Source organism: Myripristis murdjan, chromosome 2 (genome assembly GCF_902150065.1).
Source record: "Myripristis murdjan chromosome 2, fMyrMur1.1, whole genome shotgun sequence".
NCBI classification, from domain to species: Eukaryota; Metazoa; Chordata; class Actinopteri; order Holocentriformes; family Holocentridae; genus Myripristis; species Myripristis murdjan.
Genome location: NC_043981.1, coordinates 8,209,237 through 8,231,052, shown reverse-complemented (window position 1 = coordinate 8,231,052; position 21,816 = coordinate 8,209,237). Strand labels below are relative to the sequence as shown.

Sequence of the window (21,816 nt, the reverse complement as noted above, 5' to 3'; positions counted from 1 at the left end):
TGCTTTTAGACTTTTTCCTGCACAATAAAAATAAACAAATAAAATAAAACGAAAATCCAGCATGTATACTTGTTCACTCCTTCCCTTACATCATACTTTTCATTGTTTGGTCTTTTTTTTTTTTTAGTTTGATTCAACATCTGGTCACAGGGGGTGGTACACTCATACACACCAGGGGGACTGTACACCTACTGTGATTTTGAAGGGGCCATTTCCGAGAATTGGCCATATTCCTGCTTAGTTTCTTGGGAAATGCACACACACACACACACACACATGCAAAGATTTGTATACACTAACAAAACTTGGATCACAGTTTATCCAAAAGGGATGTGGAGGGAACTGGATAATCCACTGCCTTACTCTAGGAAAATATAATCGTTTTTTTCCCTTGTCTTTTCTCTCTCGCTTTCTGTCTTTCTCCCTTTGCCTCTATGGTTTACTATTCTGTCTCTGACCATCTACTCCTCTTTCATGCCCCTCTTATGCACCATCAATATGAACCTTCCTCTTCTTCTGCCTTTCACTCCTAACAACCGATCTCCTTGTGTCTACAACTCTCTATTTTCTCATTCGTTCTTGCTTTCTCCCATAACTTTCCCTCTCCTTTTGTTCTCAATCTCTATCCTTTTCTGACATTTCTCTCCTTATATCTTTTTCTGTCACTCCTATGTCTCCATCTCCATCCCAACCTCCGGTTTATCTCTGCTCCCCCGGCTTCCTCTCCCATTTTTTCTGTCTCTCTGCTGTCCCTCTATTTCTCACTCTAGTTGTTACAGGTTGGCTTGCAGAAAGCCCAGACGGCTGTGTCAGAATGGGTTTCATTACAGCCATCAAGTCTGCCAGTGCATTCCCGACTACATGCGGCCTCAGTGGAATTAACCAATCACAGGACGACGAAGAAGCAGAACTGGCTGTCAGCGGACTGCGAACTGGGATTGTACTCGGAACAGCAATTTTCTGGCTTTCATCCCAAAGGCTAGAAACTCTTTGTCCCACCTGCCCAGTAATGAGGAGGGGCAGGAGGGTGGAACTCCTCATTCACGGGAGGGCAGGAGAGTGGAACGAGACAATAACATGTGGTATAGGTGAGTGGAATTGGATTTCAACGGGCTGCAAGCAGCACAAGGGCGGGCTGATGGCAACAATGTCTGTGCTCTGACCCTCTTTGTGAAAGAAAGAAACTCTCTGACCCAGTTTCCCTAAGGGACTATGCGAGAGGGGAGCTACCGTCTGAAATCAAAGACCAAAATGGCCAGGTGCGGCATGGCGGGCTTAAGCACTGAAATGACAGAAGACAGGCCCAATCACATAATGAGACAATTAGCTCAGACCAGTCACAAGGACATGGTGCTGAAAAATGACAAACAAAAGAGCGATGACTGACAATAAAACCTTACCGCCAATGAAAACAACATCATGGAGTGACCTTAGCCAAGAGAGGAAGACAGATATCTGACTGTGGGACTCTTTGCAAAGAGGGAGAGCAGAGTGGACCAACCTGATAGACCAGAAGCTTACTGAAAAAAGGACCACAGTAGGGAACTGGAGTTATAATGCGTGCGGGCATGTCCTGGCTTTGTTCCCAAAGCTTATTACAAAAGGCCTGACTGGAACGAACCAATCACAGCATGAGGGCAGACTGAAACAGGCTAGTGACAGACCCAATTCCTATGATGCAGCCGGTGTCCATAGCTGCTTTGACCACTACTGGGCCTTCAATTTAGTTGTCTGAGGTGAAGATGGTGAAAAAAAAAAATCTTTTGGTAGCATGTTCAGCCATCATTTGTGAGTCCAGCTTTCTGTGAACGGAGTGATGTTTAGGACGAGTTTTGTATTTTGTTTTGATTTGTCGCTTCCTGCTCAGAATAAAACCCAACACTCAAATTTCAATTTGGCATATAGGGCAAAATCTACAGCATCTCAATTGAGGGAGGATGATAAGCTCATCTATGTCACAACTCTAATTTGTGATTTAGGCTGACAATACGGGTGTGTTTGCATATGAAAAGCACGGAAAATCTAAGATTGTCCATTCAGATCAACTGTTTCCTGTGGTGGGATGTGCGTACCAAGTAATACCAGTCACACACCCACAATCAACCTCATTTCCCCATAAAAAGTTTGATTCTGAGTGTAGTGGGATTTTACGTCAGATCTTCTCATGAAATTCAACTACTCACATTCTCCAGTCTGTAAAATGCCTGTGTCACCTCTGTGTGTCATGCAGGGCCAACAGACTCCAATTTGTCACAGCAGATGATTAACTGGTTTATTTTAGTATCTATCAGGATACAGTTCTGGGTCTCCTCTTTATTTCACATTATATGCTCTCCTAAGTAATATTAATTGAAAATATTTATAATTTTAAGCATATTTAAAACACTGATACTTTAAGGACAAAATCATCTGTAGTTATAAAATATTTAACAATAGATATCATATGTTTTCCTAAAATTAAAGGAGCATTTTGGAATGAAACCCTTCATGACTTTTACTTAAGTCACTCGCTCGGTTCAGGTTTCAGTGTCTGTAAACTAGAGCGACTATTACAAATCAAAGAAAAGTGAAGGAGAACGGATGCTGTTGTGCCGATGTGTCTGTCCATATTTTTGTAATATCAGTGGTGATTGGGAATAATTTTAGTTTTTGTTTCTGCTTTTATACTAAAATTGATCTTAATAATTCTCCTGAACACTGGTCCTGTTCTTTAAACTAAATATTTTTTGTTCTTTTTTTTTTTTTAATTACCAGTTTTTCCCAGAAACACCTGCAATGTTTTTGCTGTGATAACTCGCCACTGCTTAATGGATGTGGGGGAAAACATGATTTCAAATACATTTTTCTTTATTTTTATGCCATTACCGAGTATTTAAAATAGTCCTGATTGACTCAAAGTACTGATTAAAAACCTTGACAGACTGAAGTGTACTTGTGTTCCTGTGTTGTTTCTTATGAAATGCATCTGTCAAAATACTGAGAACCACACACTCTTCATGTTTTACAAGTATCGTCAAATATCAGATATCCAGCGCTGAACTTGATCAAATGCTGCTTTGCACAGACTCCAAGTGGCAGTGCAATGATGGAGCAAAACTGTGAACTGATACATTACCTTTACAAGACTAATATGAGATGAATCAAGGTTAAAATGTGTGTCTGCATTCCTTTGAAAGATCTAATGCACGTACCCTTCAGCAAAAGCATGTGAAATATGCCATATGTTCATAACACCGCACTTAACTAATGACAATCCACTGAAAACAGGCACACACACCTGTGGGTAAGAACTTGACTCTTCTCTGTCGTCTCCAGTTTCTTCTCCCCCTTTTTCTTCATCCCCCTCTCTGTCTGTTCCTACCACAATAAACAATATTGATTCATATGAAAAACAGATCAGCTTTCAATCTGGCTCTAGTGTCTGTCTGCATGGGCTCTGAGTAAAAGGGTTTAACAGGAATCACCGACTTAAGACAGAAAGGCTCCGCCAGCTAAAACAAAGCTGGTGTTAGATCTATAGTATCTAAAGCTAGACATCCTAAAAATTCAAGTACTGAGACTTAAGAGGTGTAAATATCCACATTTCGGCTGCTCTACTGACAATGAGAGGCAGATTCCTTTACACCTACAATGAGGGTTATTTCATAGTAGTGCTAAGAGGCATGCACCAGAAAATGTGCTCATGTCGCTGTAAAATTACCCTGGTGTGTCTACAAAGTTTAAGACAGAGGAAATCTCAGCCTGAAGCTACAGTCAGCGCAACAGCAAGTCATGGCTTTTGGTTGCAGGTCTGAGTACAGCTCCTTTTCAATGCCAACCTTCTAGGCAATTAGTTGTAATTACAAATCAAACATTTAAATACCCTCAAGTCAGTGGCCATAATATACAAACTAATTCATCAATTTGACTATTTGCTCCAGGCCATTTTGTAAATGAATATGAGCATGTTTTAGCAATTAGATTAATAAATACATCATTTCAAATCCATGGTTATTTTTGCTTCAATCAAGAAATGAAAGGTGGAGTTGGTCCTGATTGGCACTCCTCCCTGAGACACTGCGTCAGTTCAGCTAATCAGTAAAATTTACAGCGCATTCCAGCCCCACTGACTCTCATATCATCTTGATAAGTGCTGACACTAACAGTATAAATGTGGACGACCAAACTTGTGCACATGCATTTTAACTGGATTTCGAGGGCTGACAGCTCAGGATGAAAATGGCTTGTTAAAGACCTGGCTTACCTGTTAACACTGCCAATTTATGCAATGGCTGAAAGTATTTTATCCCCCCTTGCAGCACTTTTTACTCTAGTCCATATGATTGTTTTATATGCAAAATGATGTATGCTGTTGCACTGGCATTACTTTGGAGCTTGTTAAACGACATGCCACAGGATGAACATGTGAGGATTTTCACAATTCTTTGGGATCAGTCCAAATTAATGTAATGCAGCTATGGCAGCTCACTGTTTTTAAGGTGGAAGTTGTGATCTATGTTGCCATTTTCTATGCTTCCAAGGCCCTTTTTTTTTTTTTTTTTTCAGCCCATGGGCTCTGCAACAATTGGTGTTACCTGTACCCAATAATATTGTATTTACTCCTCTTGGAATGGTTCAAACTGCAAGCTAAGACAGAATGTGGGACTTTCCATTACTTTGACAACAGCATAAATTTCTCCCATGTATTAGACACTCATGTTACAAGGCGGCAAATCAGATGCCATTTCAAATAAGTTTTATTTTTTACTTCAACAGGATATAAACCCAGTTCCAACACCCATATATATAAGCCATTCAAACTCTTCAAATATTTACAAAAGGTAGAAAATAAAGTGTATAAATAAATAAAACCTGCCCCTGCTCAGGAAAGACTCACAGTCTTGTGTGGCCTCCCAGTAACACTTATACTGTAGTAGTTTATGTCTACCAGCTCGGTTTCTCTTTGAAGCAAGCCTTGAAGAGAACATCCACCCTACAAGAGAAATCACAATGTTTCTATGGTCTTGGACAGTTCAGTCAAGATACATCAACATGGACAAACCTCTGTTGAAGTGAACAAAGAGCCAAAAGTCTTAATGTCAGCTGCTCCACTGACAGAATGTGTGACAACACAAAAAGCATACAGCATGATCATATGGGGATATGGGCACATCTTCTGTTTCATGGTACTTATTGCTAAATGAAATAGAGCTCATTTTCATGTTTGGTAGATCAAACAATTTAATGAGTCCATTAAAATGACTGATAAGAGTAGAGCAGCTCAGATTCATGACTCCCTCCTTGTTAAAGACAGAGCATACAATATATTATAGTCTGTTATTAACAATATAGTTTGCAAGAGCAAAAATCTGTTTTCTGAGTGATGAAATCGAGTGTCATGGTGCACACTGACCCCTACTGGTTACTCATGGTGCAGACAAAGTAATGCAATATGTAAATAAAAGCAGCAGAGATCTATCAACTCCATTAGGAACTGTGTATATGAAATAAAATTAGTCTTAACAAGAGAAATATACATACAAACTTCTCAAAGATCCATCAATTTTCATTTTTGATGCTTAATTATACATTACAATCCCAATCTTTTGTTGGAGTGCCAACAGACAACTGAAAGAAGTAAGTTTATCTCGTGAGGAAATGACAGAGTGCAAAAAGCAGACAGCATGATCTAATATTATGGCTTACTGATGCAAAAAATATGTGTACTAGCAAAAGCAGGAGCAGCCCTGTTGCGTCTATTTTTTTTTTTTTTTCACAGCTTTCAAGAGTCCAGACTTTGAGCCAGAATGCTTAATCTCCGTACCAGGTGATGTAGCTGGAATCATTAAGGTTGGTTCCAGGGCAGGCACTTCAACACTCGCCGTTCTGCAAACGGTCTGACTGGGATTCAGTTCAGTAGTCTTTTACCGATTGGCTTTTTCACATGTTCTGGCTATTTCAGGGCCTTGTGTTAACAGGCACACACTGTAGCATAAGTCAGGCATCCACTTGTCTCCTCTTGCAACAAATCCAGGTGTACAAGACTTTCCCCGCAATAATGAACAAGTCACTGAGCGCGTTGAGCTCTGTCAAGGTACAGTCCGTCAGATGGGCTCTATTCAGGTCCATGTGTCAGGTCATTATGCATCTGAAATATCAATTCTCTTCAAATCGACTGGTTGTCTTAATTGCCTGAAAATGTGAAAGAAAAAAAAAAAACAACAGTTGTTGATATGGAATAAAATGATGCATTATAGTCCTGTATATTTGTATTTTCCTGGCTGCACCTCTCCTAAGGCTCTGCAGCCATCATTTGTTCTGGCCTGATACTCATCTGCTTGCAATAGAAGTCTCATCTGTTCTATTGTTCAGTCTATACTGTGCTTATATCAGTTCTTTTAGTATGTCTCAATGTGGATTCATGATTTAATTTCTCTGCTTGCTTCATTGTTCTCTGCCTGCATATGCAGTATGGTGACATCGATGTAAAATTAACTTTGCATTTTTATGTCAAAAATTTTCCAATCAGAAAAATTCCATGCACAAATCATGACTGCCTACTCACCTTCATCATCAGAATCAAAGCCGAAGAGGTTTGAACATTTCTTCAGCTGGAGATGAGTCTGTAGCTCTGCTGCACTGCTGAAAGTAACAAAACAGTTGGCACATCGTTGCCTCTGCGGAGGTGCGATGGCAGAAGCCTGCTGAGAAGACAGATTGTCCTCAGAGGAGTGGAAAAACATTGACATCTCTTTTCTTCGTTTTGGCATGGTGGTGAATTTCTCATCAAGGTATGCTGTAGGTGGGAGACGAATGTATGGCCTCTTCCCATATGGAAGATGGCAGTCTGTAGGTGCTGGTTTAGCTTTTTCATCTTCAACATTTGCCACACGAACTTGAGGTTTTTGTGGTTCTTTTATGTCCCCAACTTGTCCATTCTCTATTACAGAATAACCAGGGCTGGCCATTGTTGAGGGTGGTGGCTCCACTTGCTCTTTTCCTACCTCACCTGCAGAGCCTTCTGCTATCACTGCCTTGGCTTCACTTGGTTCAACCTGCTGGACTGTAGTTTTCGGCTCATGCTTTTTTGAGATTGACGGGGTTCCTGGATCTTTGCTTGGGTGTTTTTTCTTGACAATCTTTGGGTCTCCTGTTGTATTTCTAACCTTGTGCTTCTTGTTTGCCTTGCTGGCATTAAAAGGAGTAGTTTTGCCCGCCACTTGTCCATTCTCTATTGCAGCATCACCAGGACTCGTACCTGTGGAGAGTGATGTTTCCTTTTTCGCTTTTCCCGCCTTGCATGCAGGGCCCTCAACTGTCGTTTTGGCCTCACCTGGCTTACCTTGTTGGACAGTAGTTTTTGACTTAGGCTTTTTAGAAGCTGATGGGGTGCCTGGATCTTTGTTTGGGCGTTTTTTCTTGACAATCTTTGGGTCCCCTGTTGTATTTTTAACTTTGTGCTTCTTGTTTGCCTTGCTGGCATCTAAAGGAGCAGTTATGTTGCCCACCTGTCCATTCTCCAATAGAGAATCACCATGGCTAATTGCTGGGTCTGGCGTTTCCCCTTTTGCTTTTCCCACTTGACCGACAGATTCCTCTAATACCATTTTGGCCTCACCTGGCTTAAACTGAGGAACTACAGTTTTTGACTTAACAGGTTTTTTTGAGGTTGATGGGATGCCCAGATCTTTGCTTGGGCTTTTTTTCTTGACAACCTTCAGGTGTCCTGTTGTATTGTTAACCTTGAGTTTCTTATTTGCTTTGCTGGCATCTAAAGGAGTGGCTACGCCCACCTCTTGCCCATTCTCTACAACAGAATCACCAAGGTTGGTAACGATGGAGGGTGGCGTTTCCTCTTTCACATCACTTGCAGGGCCCACAACTGTTGTTTTGGCCTGACCTGGATTACCTTGTTGGACAGTAGTTTTTGACTTAGGCTTTTTAGAGGTTGACTGGGTGCCTGGATCTTTAACCTTGTGTTTCTTTTGTGTCTTACTGGAGTTTACAGGAGCAGTTGTAGTATCTCTTTCTTTACCGACACAGCATTTTTTTGTGACATGCAGTTTCTTAGTGTTTCCCTTAGCTGCTATCTTCTGTGTTTCTTCTGCAGAGGTAGTGGGTTGAGGTGCCAATTCATGTAAACTGTTACCTGTATCAGCAGGCATGAGTATACTATCTGAGACATCCTTGTGTTTTACATGATTCTTCTTAATCTGCTTCTTGGGAGACAACTTAGATTTTGACTCTCTTAATTCCAAGATGCTATCAGTGCAAGTAGTTTTGACTAAATCTTGGATCTGCTGACTCTTTTCTTCTGTTTTTGGCTCACTGCTCACTTTTGACGCCCGCTTTGTTTCTGAAGGGCTGGAAGGCCTCTGAGCAGGTGTATGGCTATTCTGACCCTTCAGCAGATCAGTTTTCTCTTCAGCAGTGTCATCCTTCTGATTTGTGCCTGCTTTATCCTCACACAGAGCGTTCTTCAGTTTAGCTGATCCAGGTGGACATCCCTTTGTTTTGTGACCTTTTAGGCTTACTTTTACCTGCTTTTTCTTTAACCTATTCCTCACATTGCCATTTGTTGTTACTATTGAAGATAAGACTTTGCGAGTTTTGGGAATGGACAGACTTTTCTTTGTTAATTGCTCTTTTCTTAACTTCTGCCTAAATCTCCTCGCTGTAACGGTGGGGTGTGCAGAGGGGCCCTTGTTAGAGTGATTCTTTGTGACATTTGAATTTTTGGGCTGATTTCTTAGCTTCAATGCCTCTGTCACCAAAGCTGTTGTGGCAGTTGTGACAGGAGCACCCATATCAGGATTTCCTAACTTATTAGATCCCTTTATACTTTGATTACAATTTACAGTGTTGACAGGCATCACAGCAGTGCCATCCTTTGGTTTACGACCCTGTTTCTTCCCAACCTGCATGCTATTACCTTTGTTGCCCATTTGCAAAATTGCTTCCTTGACCGTTTGGGAGGGTTTGGAGGCATAGTGCTCTCTTTCATGTAGGTTCAGTGCCCACAGACATATAAAGAGTTGAGAACATCCAGGGAGGCAGCACACTGCCTGCAGTGGACTATGCCTCCTGGTGTGGCGTCTCATTTCTATTCCTGTTTTGAACCTGGCACTACAACCTCGATGAAGGCAGGGATGTCTTGGGGTGAGTCTATGTCTTTCCACATGGTGCTGGTAATGTTGAAAACTCCACAGAACTCTCATGCAAACACCACATTTGCTGTTTCCAATGCGGAATGCCAATTCTAAAGGTTTGACATCACCATAGTGATCTTCCAGAGCATGGTACAAGAGTGCAACACGGTTTCTAGATAGGTCTGAATACCAAGCACATCCATTCACAGGACAACAAACTTTCTTCTGTGTCTCCACAGTATTGTCTTCAGCAGTTCTCTTGTCTTGCTTTGTGTCATTCTTCAGGACCTTAAATGATTCTGTCTTCTCAATTTTATCCTCAGTGAAACAGATCAATTTGTTCTCTATCTGAATTGGTGTTGTAGAGGCACCCCCCTCTAGGTCTCCAGTTTCTGGAAGCAAAAGCTTTTCAGCTTCATCATTCCCTCGTTCTTGATAAGAGATCTCCTGTGTAAGCCCTTCCATTGTCTCGAAGTTCAAGGTGTCCTGTTTGTCTCTCATAAGCACACCTTGTGTTTTGCCTATATGTCCGTTTACCTTGTGAACACGACTTTTGCTTGTAGAACACACTGACATGTTTTGTTCCTTTTTGTTTATCTGAACATCCACTGGATTCCTGCTGGATCTTAACTGAATCCTGGATTCAGATGGGCTTGAATCTGAAAGGTTAAGACATTTAGGGCGGGCACCAGATTTCCTAGGTCTTCCTCTATGATGCACAGTAGATGAAGTAGTGGTCTCAGCTTTGGTAGATGTCCTGGGTGTGCAGATCTCTTGGGACTCAGAGATGCAGTTTTCTTGGCCTTTATTACTTGCTGGCTCTTTGCTTTTCTTTAGCTTCTCTATATGTTCAGACAGATGCATCATGGCGAGGAGGTCATCTTTGAACAACATTCCACAGAACATGCACTTATCTCTACGGTAGTGAACCATTGCATGTACTATCACACGTTTACCCTTAAACACTTTGTTGCAGAGGGTACAGCAGTACTCTAACTTGGATTCCTCTGATTCCTGTGGGGTTGCCATGGGATCTCCATTCACAGACATTTCCACAGCGATGCCCTCGCTTCCACCCTCCTCTTGAATATCAGTAATCACAGTGGCTCCCTGTTGTGTTACAGAGCAGCTGGAGGTAGTGAGTATTTCAGAAGGAACATCAGGCTTACTTTCAAGCACTGGAGTCACCTCCTCAGAGGCACTGTCCTCTTTTATTGGCTCTTTGGGGCACTCTGTATCCTGAACAAATGCTTCAGGTCCAAGTTCAGTGACCACCTCTGTTACTAACGTAAGAGCGCATAGGTCTTCTTTACTGCGCATCTCTTTAGGTACACAAGTAGCTTCTGCCCTTGATGTCTCTCTCAGAATACCCGAGTTCTCAACAGGGATAGTCTCTTTTTGAATAGTGATGGTGTCTGTATCCATCCTCTTTGCACCGTCTTTGCAAGGCATGGATTCTTTTGATTTTTTAGGTGAGATCTCCACGACAGCTGACTCAATTGTGCTACTATTTGCAGTGATATTTGACTGTTTTGTATCATTAGGAGTAGTGTAAGTCATAGTTTCTGTTAGATTATCAATACCCGAAGTAGACACGATAGTGACAAATGCATTTGGAGTGTTGGCTGTACTTTGGGCCAAAGGATTTTTGCCACTTTCAGGTGGAATGGAGAACAGGCTTAATTTCTGCCCACTGTTTCCATCAACAGGGGATTCCTCATGTCTAGCAATATCATCCCATGACTCTGAGCTAATCTGCACCACAGCTCCAATATTTGAAATCCTTTCTGCAGTTAAAATTGGAGGGACATCATCAGTAGGCACCATCTGAGAGATAGTATCTGCAACTGAGTTCTGTGATGGTTGAGCTGAAGGTGTGGTTTCAGAGACCCCCACTGTTGTTTGAGCTTGAGAGACCATATCCAACACTGGGGATTGAGTTAGTGCAGAGATGTTATTTGTAGCTACCATCTCAAACATGCTCTCTGCAGATAAGTTCTGACACACTTCAGCTGAAGGTGTGGTTTGAGAGACCTCTTCTGCTGGTTGAGCTTGAGATACCATATCTAACACTGGGCATTGTGTGAGCGGAAAAACATCAATATTAGCTACCATCTCAGAGATGCTGTCTACAGCTATGTTCTGAGACACTACAGCTGAAGGTATTGGTTCTGAGACCTTTTCAATAGTTTGAGCTTGAGAGACCTTATCTAAAATTGGGGACTGTGTCACTTCAGACCCTGCCTGAGTTTGTGAGGCAATGGTAACTTTCATCTCAACAACAGGTTTTTCACAAAGCTCTCCTGATGGAACTCTGGGCGAACTACCTTGCACAGAGGAGCGAGTGATCGTTGACACAGAGGCTTGAATGTTTGAAACACCTTTTCCCTTTTGTCGGCGTGCATAACAGTGCAACTGCTGTACAAATGTACTCGTGTCCCGTGCTCTAAGAACCACCTCTTTCCGATGTACAGTTTTCACAGGTTGTGTTGTGAAAGGAAGCTTCACTGTAGGTTTGTACAAAAGCATTTGAGGGTATCCTCTCTGTCTGTTGCAAGTGTCCTCAGTAAAAGTACCCATCAGTTCATTTTCTGGCTGAGAGAGCTCAAGAATTACATGTGCAGGGGAGGGTGGTTTGAGACAGCCTACAGAAAATCCTTTCTGATGCTTGGCTACATTTTCCTTTGCTTTCAGATGAGAGTTTACTGAAGTTTTGTGTTTTGCATTGTTCTTGACCTGACCAGATGTAGACCTCTTCACCACAGCGGTTCGATTCTGCTTTTGATGCTGAGGTTTCATCACATGCTTTTTGACCTTTGGAGGAGCATTATTCTCTTCGAGAGTTCCTGAGTCTTCCATAAGCCACCTGGGTTTTCTGATCTTCCGTTTTGGAGGATTCTTCTCTGATAGCCGTGTAATGCGTCTGTGTTCGCCATATGAACACTGCAAGGCTAAGTTCTCCTGTCTTTTGTCTAGCTGCCAAAATGATCGCCTAAAAGATTCAGACGACACCTCCTTCATAGATCGTGAGCCTTGGTTCCCCTTCTTCTTTGCTCCATGGTCAGACATCTGTGTTTTGCCTGGGCACATCTTAATTCTTTTTGGTGCCATGTGATTTTTGTCCTCTTTATGATGTACATCCTCTTTATGGTTCCGTTTCTTCGATCCTGCTTGCTGTGTCACTTTAGCTCCTTTCTGACAGTTGGTTGTACAAGGGTTTGAACGGAAAGTGGGCTCTTTGGTGCAGTAGTTAGGGACCCACTTTTCCTCCATGATTTCTTCCAGGGCAGCACTCACCACCTTCTCACTCATCAGCTTCAAGCAGTTCGTCCGCAAAGCAATGAGGTTCCAGAACTCAGGATCAAAATACAGGCCCTTCTTCAGAACCTGAAGAAAGACACAGAGCGTCAGTCGCTATGTTGTGTACCTAAACTTATAACCATTACATTTAAAACATTATACTTACATATTCTAAGTGCAGTTATGTAACCTATTATGGCTGCCACACTAACTATGACTGGACAATTTTCCTGATTTCACTTGTTTTTATAGGGCTGTATAAGGACATCATTCAGCACATTTTTGCCTAATGTATAATATGCCACTGTACGAAACAGTTGCTGACTATTTGTTTTGGTATGTTTTTGCTTTCAAGAAACTAAACACCACATAAAAAGGTAAGCTGAACAGAAAACTGAGTCCGAATATGGCCCATGGCCACCAAACAAATAGAATCTCCATTGGATTTAAGGCTTCCTTCAACATCCAACTTCAACAATTCAATGTCTGGTCTACATCCATGTATATGTTGCGTACTAAGGTTTCAAAATATTCATCAGAAGTTACATTTTAGAATCAAGAAACAACAATGCATTTCCTTTGGCATGATTCATTTAAAAAAGGCCCTCTACCTGCAGGGTTTCAAAGCGAACATGATTGCCAATAGGACTGGTCTCTGCATGATACTCCTGATCAGGGTGTGTGTAGAGAAGGTAGACCATCTTGTAGGCCTCAACAGTGCGTTCGAGGAAGAAAACCAGGAGAGCACATGCCCGGCACACCTCCAGATCGTTGGGCAGTAGGCTGGCAATAGTTTTGTAGATTAGGGACTTGGTGACAACATCACAGGGGAGGCAGGACTGCAGGGCATTAGCACAGAGCTCCACACAAAACTGGAACCCATCTTCATCCAGCTAAAAAGAAACACACACAAGGAGCCATGAAAGACTGGAATGAATTTTGAACTGAAATTTTCATCTAATGAAAGCGCAATTGTATTTCCACAATTACTGCTTGAGCACAGCTGCCAGCCAAATTCAAACAATATTCAAGCACTGTCATGCAAGTTCAGTTCCAATGTCTTTGAAAAAAGACGGTATTGAGCTTCACATTTAACATTTGTTAAAACTACATAGTTTTGCTCTAATATCAAAGCAAAAATGTCTCACCTCTTCCAGGATGACTCTAATGAATGGGAAGATTGAGTTGACATTGGTGGCAGACAACATCAGCTGGTGACTCTCCTCAAGGAAAGCTTGTTTGGATGTATTCAGCCGACTGTGGAGTTTACTCCATATTAAAACAAGGTCCCTGCAATGAAGACATTTCAGATGACAAATATTCTTACAAGATTACACTTTTATTTTATGAATTTCTTGTACTAAGATAGTGTCCCTACATATTTTCTGTGTAAATTCTATTTTTTTTTTTTTTACGGACCCTAATTTCTTGAATGAACTGGAAGACTGTAGAGTGTGTTCAGCATGATGCTTTGATGTATGCTGAGATATTTATTGCTCTATGCAATAAATATCTCAACATACAAGGGGATGTGTGACTTTATAAAATTTGCACTCATATCAGGACTTATTTTCTTTTCCAAACTTCGAAGACCAATGCAGACCCTCAAGTAAATTCAGTCAAGTTCATCATAATAACACAGTGATTTATGGCACTAAATGCAGATGATAGGACCTGGTTGGTCTTATATGTTCCCCTCTTTGAATATTTAACATTATAGCAAAGTTTACCTACCACAAATAGTACATGTCACCCCTGCAGAGCTGCTGGGAGAGAAAGGCTCTGCTAAGAGCTAGCAGCACTTCATCCTTTTCCTCACTCTCCAAGCTACAGATGATATGCACTGCATCCTTGCCATTGAGGTCGGCCACCTAAACAGAAAACAAACCAGACATCATCAGTTTCAACCTAAATTTATAAGACAGATTTCATAATTAATATATTAGTACAGCAGAGTGTATGCTAAAAAGCAACAACATGTGCCCAAACAAATTTCTATGTTCAAACCTCACTACCCACCTCTTTGAGCAGGTGGTCATGCTGGGAAGTTTTGTAAAGCCACGTGAGGTAGACCTGGAGGAAGAACAGGTGTTGCCCTGCTGTGGGGTGTCGAGCACAACACTTAGCCAAGGCCACTGCCTCACTGACCCGCTCACAGGCGAACAAGTAGCGCACCCGCAGCTCAAAGAAAACTGGCAGCTCAGAGCTGATATACCCGTCCACTGTGGGAGAGTCAGGCAAGAAAAGAGGCAGACATTCAGTGTATTTTCATATTGCTAACACTGCAAGTAATCTGAAGGACAAGGCAACAGCAGTGATCTCAGATTTTTCCAACCAAGATTTAGGTATTCTGTAATCTGCTGATACTGATCTGAATGTCTTGAGGTGACTCAAGACTTAACTCACAATTATATTCTGAATATAAGCACACAAATGACATCTTGTACAAGCAAGTACTATGAGGTTTGCTGAAAAAATCATGACAAAATTTGCTTTGCACTGATACTAGACTTATAGAAGGTAAGCACTGTCCACTGATAGCTCGTAAAGAACATAATGCATTTGGTGAAGACGAGGTGAAAAGCAAAGCAACACGCTGAGAGCAGTTGGCAGAAATGGCTTGCATTTGCATGTGCTGGGCATGTTTCAGTGAGTGAGTACATGAATAGAGTTATACACATTAAAAACAAAACAGAGTTAACACTGACACGTCGAGATAGGCATGTGATGACCTCAGAGTCAGGCAAAACAGAAACATTTTACCAACCTTCATTCTGAGGTAAATTGGATTCTGCTAGAATGGCCTGCAGGGCAGAGCTCGCCCACGGCCCGCCGCCCTGTACCAAATTCTTCACCTGATGAAAATGCACATTCTGATGCTTTGCAATGGCCAAATGACATTCCTGAAAGACAGCAGCAACATAATTAGTGACCCATTGTAATGTGATGTAACAATATTTTCATAAGAGAGTCAGGTAATGTTAGATAAAGGAGGCTCAATGTTCTTGATTTATCATGACGTTATGCCCTCAAGTTCTGAGGACTAGAAATGATACTGATGTGTACCGTGGCAAGTGGTAGACATCAGTACCTTCCTTTTTCTTTTCTTTTTTTGTGGCCTGGCCATGACCCCCTCCCCCACAGTTTCAAAAAATCCTGGAGGAAACCTTGATGTTACACCAAGTACTCTGAGGATCTGTAAATCATGTTGTTCAACAACATATTTAGAGCAACAAAAACAAAGGAGAAACAATTTAAAAAACATTTCTGGAATTTTGATACTTAAAAACTTTATTAAAAACTCGTCCACGTTCTAAATAAAGACGTAACTGAGATTCTATTCCACATCGGTTTCAAGAGAAACACCTGCAGCTTCTCCACTCATGATTATGCATTTACAGCCTAAACAATTTTAGCTGAATGTCTCAGCAACGGATGGCAGAAATGTAAACTAACTTGTTGCACACAAATAGGATCCTCAAGACTGTGTAGACATAAGAGGAAACTTGAAAAGTTGTAATAACCCAGTTCAGATATTATGCCACTGGGCACTGTTGCCCTTGCAGGTTAGTATACTTTATAATTAAAAATTTAAAGTAAATAATAAATAATAAAAAATAAAATGTGACAAAGACGGTCTGCACTTCATTCTCACCTGGAATGTAACAGTGAAGTGTTTGAGTGGGTCCTGATGGAAGTCCTTCTGATCAAAGAACAGCAAGAGTTCAAAAACACTCCTGTGAGGGGATTAAAAAAAAATACTGATCAGTTTTTATATATTTTGCAAAATACATATTTTAAAGATCTTGTGTATTCTCTAATGTTGAAAACACTTCATTTTAAACTCAAGGTTAGCTTGAGTTTGAAAAAAAGGATGGTTAATTTGTACATGGACAGGACAACTGTTGTGCAGTGACAACAGCAATCTGTTTAACATAATGCAGTGTTATTTTCAAATTTAATAATCTACACTCTGTACACTTTCATATGATGTTTAGCTCTTAGTAGAGTCTGAGAGTTTATGTAAAAATACTTTTTTTTTTTTTTTCAAATGTCAGCTTAGTGAACTGCCAATCACACTGTACTTAAAACCACTAGCCCTGACTTCTTTTGACCAAGGTAGACAAGAGCCTATGCAAAATGTGCCATTAATTCCAAACAAGTTAGATTTGGCATTAAAAGGACAAAAAAATGACATGTTTAAACATCAAATTAGATAGGTAGGTAAATGGCATTGTCTTTAACTCCCAAACAGCTAGAAGGCTGGAGTTGCCCAGTGGAAAACAGCAGACAAATGGATGTAAAGGGCTGCTGCAACATGAATATGTTTAATGGTATGAATCTGACGCAGTGTAGTAATAAAAAAAACCCGCATTCAGTCAAATTGTCCCTGGATAAAAAAAAAAGGTTTTAAAAGACCCTTAAGAACAGGATGACAAGACAGTGAAGAGCCTACAGAATAATATATCGCCTCTTAACTCAAGACTGTGATTAGTGTTTTCCACCCACATTCATGACAATTTGTACAGTTTGTACAGAGTGTGTACTGTTTGTGCATTCTTGATGAAATGTGCAAACAGCAAGGACTAAATTAGGCTGAGAACAGACCAAGCACACTTTTAGCAGCTGGGGGTGTCTTTTTCTGACCGTTTTCAATGTGTTTGAAGCATTTTGCAAGCTGCTTTTGTGCACTAGGCACCTTGCATTTAACCACTCCAGGTGTCTCACTTTTTTAAAAAGGATTTTTAGGGCATTTCTGCTTTATTAAATAGGCACAGTGCACCGAGACAGGAATGACTAGGCAGAGAAAGGGGATGACACACAGCAGCAGTCCCAGGACAGAAGTGAACCCAGGCCACTGCAAATAGGGCTTTGTCTCAGCAGTGTATGGTACATGTAAACAGAAAAACAAAAAATATGACTGGTTTCTCTATACAATCAATCATAGATCAAAATGGGTCGGATGCTCTTGGAAACAGGGAAAACAGAGTGCTTCAAACGAGAAGGCAAAGGGTCAGTGGGTTTGCATCTTATGGATCCCAACGACAGATAAAAGTTGATCAACCCGAATTTTGCTCAACCTAAAATATTGGTGGTACCATAGATCATCAAAATAAGTCATGCTGCCCTTGTTCTTTTTTCCCCATGGACCCAAGTTGGATTTTTTTTGTTTTGTTTTGATAGTTTGTCTGAGATGGATTTTTTTGGTTTGTTTATTTTGTTTGTTTGTTTCTCAGTTGTCATTTTTGTTGCTCTCTTTCCCCAAAAGATGCAAAACAAGTGCTCTCTGCCTGTCCATGTTTATGGCAAATAAGAGATCAGTTTCGAGTAACATTAGTTAACATGCTGCTTGACAAGTGAGGGACAGGAGCTGAGTATGGTTACCAAGCAACAGTGAGGAAAAAAATTAGACACTTCTGATGCCTCCCGAAGTGCTTCATTTATTTAAAAAAAAAAAAAAAAAAGGCAGTGTGGCACGCCTTGCTTTTTGCTCACTGTTAGTTCTTCTGGTTTGATCCCAGCCTTACTCCACAACAATGAAGGGAGTCACATCAATGCTAATATATATGTTTCCCACACACATTATAATTGGGCGCCCCGCCTAGGTATATTAACGGCAGTCCAAAAATAATTCAGCCCATTCAGGGTTTCCGATTAGCGACCCCTTGAAACAGCAGTTTGGTTTGCTGAGACGCAGACGCACACAGTCTTAAACATGTTCTTAGTTGGGCTGACTATCAAAATTTGGTACTTTTATGGGGGATTAAGTGCCTTGCTACTACAGAGTATTTGACAAAAGAGGTGTCATCCGATATGATCGAGGATTTAACCATTTTGTTATTAATGGTCTGCCTCAGCATGCAGCTCACCTGCTGCTGTTCAAAAGGAATGCCAGGTGAAAAAATCCAAGATGTGAGTTGTATTTTTTGGGCAAGTTTATTAAACACACTGCAGGCAGACAAACAAAAGCAACAGAGCCAACACACACAGGGAGGGGGAGTGAGACAGTAAGAGGTGGGGCGGGGCAAGCTGATGTGTGTGCAGTGAGGGACCACAAAGTGTAGGTGTGTGTGCGTGGGAGTGAAAACTGAAAGGAAAAGCAGGGTGAGCATGTTAAAATAGTTTGAGTAAAAACAATACAATAACAAGGACAACTTGTTAAAATTAAAATGGTGAAATAGGAAATACTAGAGACAAGCTAATGCACTCTTTGACAGATTTAGACAGATAATTGCATTCACACACCCCCACCCGTTATGGGAAGGTGAAGGGAGCTTTATGTGAGTTGGTATGGGATGGTGAGATGAGCTGTGTTGGGGGAGACAGTTTGGTGAAACAGCCCTGGAATGGGCTTAAATGAGGATTAAGGCAACTTCATGGAGGGCTAATGGATGGAGGCTGCATGGTTATCATCTCAGGGTTATTATCTCTTTTTTTATCGATACAACATGTTCTAAATATTTCTATCTTCACTGCTATGGTGTCCTTAAGAAATACTTGAATCACAAAAAAGTTTTACTGGCCAATTAAACTGAAAGACAGATGTAAACACACCCTTTCAGAGGTCAGGGTGTAGAATCAGCCATACAGCCGCACCCGTGGAACTGGAAAAATTTAATATCTGAGGCAGAGGAGATGTCTGGGTCCGCTGAAATACATTCTGTCTCATGTTTGCGCATCACGCCAGTGCCATGCAGTTTTCATTTACATCATTTATACTGTACTTTTTTTTTATACTAACTCTTCTCTAATATTTAGCAGGGTGCAGATTCTCCAGGCCTTCCTCATTTCACACCAGCAAGTTACTATGTTTAAAGATGAATTATTGAGTAAACCAGCCTTTTCTCGTTCTCTACTATTTGTTTACCAGAGCAAATGTCAGTTGAAAGAATGAATCAAACCGGTGCGCTTATCAACTATGCATGTGCAGACTCAAAGCAGTGGTCTGGGCTGCGTGTACTTACAAGGCCAGACTGCTGAGTGTGTGGAGAACATGGTCACAGTTTGACGAGAAGAAGGAAGAGGCTCGGACGAAGTAGCAGAAAGCCATCTCAAGGATCCTGAGCTGAGGCAGCGGCACCTGCCAGTGAGAGGTATACTCCTCCACCAGCTACAGAGAGAGAGCAAAACAATTTCACTCAAAAACAACACTGAAAGAATAGTGTACAGCTTGTAATGTGTCTCATTTTTAGCTTAAGATAGATTTATCGGCTGCAAGTGTGTTCTTTAATTTGATTATGCAATAGGTACAAAGCACAGCTGAGTTTATACCATACTTATTGACAGCTTTTTGGTGCTTTCTTCACAGTACTTATACTTAAGAATTACAAACGTGAGGAAACAGTAAAGACTGCTATTCTGTTCCCAAATTACCAACAACAAATAGAACACAAGTACTATTACTTTATGGGTATTGCTGGCACGGTTAGACAGTCTTTGATCAATCAATTTGCTCGACTGAAACCACCCACTGTGTAATGAATGAGGATTAGGCACAGTTCCCATCTTGACTGGAACAGCTACATCTTTGTCTCGCCCCTCACACGGACTGTAGCACAACACACCAACACAGAGAGGAGTCAGCAGCCTGCCCACAACTTAAGTGGGGTTTGGTGCAGCTTTACACCATACACACTTCTGAAAGTTGAAATCTGAATTCTCTGAAACCTAGCGTGCCAATATTGCCCTCTAATGGTGGAGATGCAGGAATGCCACTTTTGTGCCTGCTGGAAATTGTGTGGATGTTGACTGTGGTCAAGCTGCCCTCAGGGCCTCAGTTCACCCAGCACCACCAAAAGCTTCCAGCAAAATGAAACTAAAGCATGGCCTCCATCACAGAAAACAAAATCTGAACACTTGTTTGACAATTCGATCAAAGCACGGTGATGGAAAATGATCAACCATGCCTAATTAAGTTCAAGTTCAAAGCACTGCAGCCGTGTCTGTGCTTCTGCACCGAGTTCACACTTTGAGTTAAAGCTCAAAGGCTAGCTATGCTTTAAAAAAAAAGTCAAATTGCAGGCTCTGAGATGTATGCATCTGGAAATACTGCAGCATGTTATACTGAAACTTTCTTGTTACTCTGTAGTCTATTGGCTGTGTTTCATGTGTAAGCTATATTTTCTACTGGCTGTTTCTGGTGTGTGAGATGCACACAGCTATCATTAATGTTTCTCCCTTACTTTTGTTTACCCGTGAGATATATTTTACAACAATCAGCCAAGGTTGACATTAAAGTCTACATCTCACTGAGATGTACTAGTCTAGTTCAAAGACTGGGTGTGCTTTAAAAAGGGCCAGTTGCAGGTTTTGTGAGATTTATGCAGCTAAAACACTGCAGCACGCCATTTTCAACGTATTCTCCTGGTACTGTGTAGTCTCTTGACTGTGGCTGATGTGTAAGCTATATTTTCTACTGGCTGGGTTTGATGTGTGAGCTGTATTTGTACAGACCACTAATGTCTCGCCTTGACTTTTGTTTACCTCTGGGATACATTTTTCAACAATCCCAAGAGGTTAGCATTAACAATCTACATCTCATTAAGGTGTGCTGTGAAACTGGGTTAATTTCTCCTAACATCTGAGGGCTTCAGTGTGTGAGTGGCACATTTGGCGAGATTAATTTACTTGCGACACTCTGCAACACGCAACTTACATAAGTATTTACAACAGGGAGTGAGCCTGGTTGCGAAGTTCGGGTAGCTAAAAATATGTTGGGTAATGTTAGTAATCACATGGCAACCTTGTATACAAGATACCCAACAATTTCTTTGCTATTAAGTCCGTGAAGTGTCTAACACTCGTACTGTCCACCCATAAAAAAAGTTATGCAGGCTTTCTTGGGTCTGGTAAACATGGACCATGCTAACTAGCCTAACTTACAGCTAATTGTGAGCTAGCTGGACAACTGGCTAAAGCGATTAGCCAGGCTAGCTAGCTAGCGGTGCAGTTGGTGGCCCATTTCGCTTCCCAAATGTGATGAGTTGTGACTATTTGGGGCTCATATGTATTGTTAGCACGCCCCGTGATGCCAGACACAGCATTAACCAAGTGTTACGGTGCTCCATTTGTTTCCCACGGCGACCAGAGCTCATTCTTAGCAGCCAGATGCTAACGCTGCCGCTAGCCGTGCGCTGCGTTCAGCTGGCCAGTTCTGGGGGAGGGGAATTTACCTGACATGTCGTATCTTCGATAACAAACCAGTCAGCGAGTTCAAGTGCGGCTCCTTACCTTGCAGAAGTCTGAGCAGAAGGGTTTACTGTCGGCCTGCAGTTCATCACTTGGATAGCTGCTCAACAAACTCTCTAATTGTTTCTGAAACCTTTCTAACTCGAACACACTGCCCTCTTCCGCCATACTGCTAGTGGAGCCCTGCGCGTAGCTGCCG

General features: G+C 41.5%; 2 protein-coding genes across 2 annotated transcripts in view; one reads left to right on the top strand and one right to left on the bottom strand.

Annotated features, from left to right (window-relative positions):
• The window catches only part of LOC115375423 (vascular endothelial growth factor C-like), a 14,796-nt gene extending 11,875 nt beyond the window's left edge, over positions 1 to 2,921 (top strand). The window contains exon 8 of the mRNA XM_030074815.1: positions 771 to 2,921. Coding sequence (XP_029930675.1) covers positions 771 to 882 — 112 coding nt within the window. The 3' untranslated portion in view covers positions 883 to 2,921. The remainder of the gene's footprint in view (positions 1 to 770) is intronic.
• On the bottom strand, positions 2,605 to 21,816 carry znf654 (zinc finger protein 654). Its single transcript, XM_030074808.1, has 10 exons — positions 21,660 to 21,816; positions 19,394 to 19,539; positions 16,084 to 16,165; positions 15,196 to 15,331; positions 14,448 to 14,650; positions 14,163 to 14,299; positions 13,577 to 13,718; positions 13,040 to 13,321; positions 11,841 to 12,515; positions 2,605 to 2,677 (listed from the first exon to the last, which is right to left on the bottom strand). Exons 1-10 carry the CDS (start codon positions 21,783 to 21,785, stop codon positions 2,621 to 2,623), a joined length of 1,986 nt encoding a protein of 661 aa, XP_029930668.1. The 5' UTR covers positions 21,786 to 21,816; the 3' UTR covers positions 2,605 to 2,620.

Bases quoted from the DNA above. Each gene is read 5' to 3' on its own strand.
- znf654 (XM_030074808.1), bottom strand. From the start codon at position 21,785: ATGGCGGAAGAGGGCAGTGTGTTCGAGTTAGAAAGGTTTCAGAAACAA. The intron at 16,166-19,393 runs GTAAGTACACGC...ATCCCCTCACAG, and splicing joins ACACTCAGCAGTCTGGCCTT to GAGTGTTTTTGAACTCTTGC. The intron at 2,678-11,840 runs ACTTCAGTAAAC...AGAATTATTAAG, and splicing joins AGAACAATGCAAAACACAAA to ATCAATTTTAGTATAAAAGC.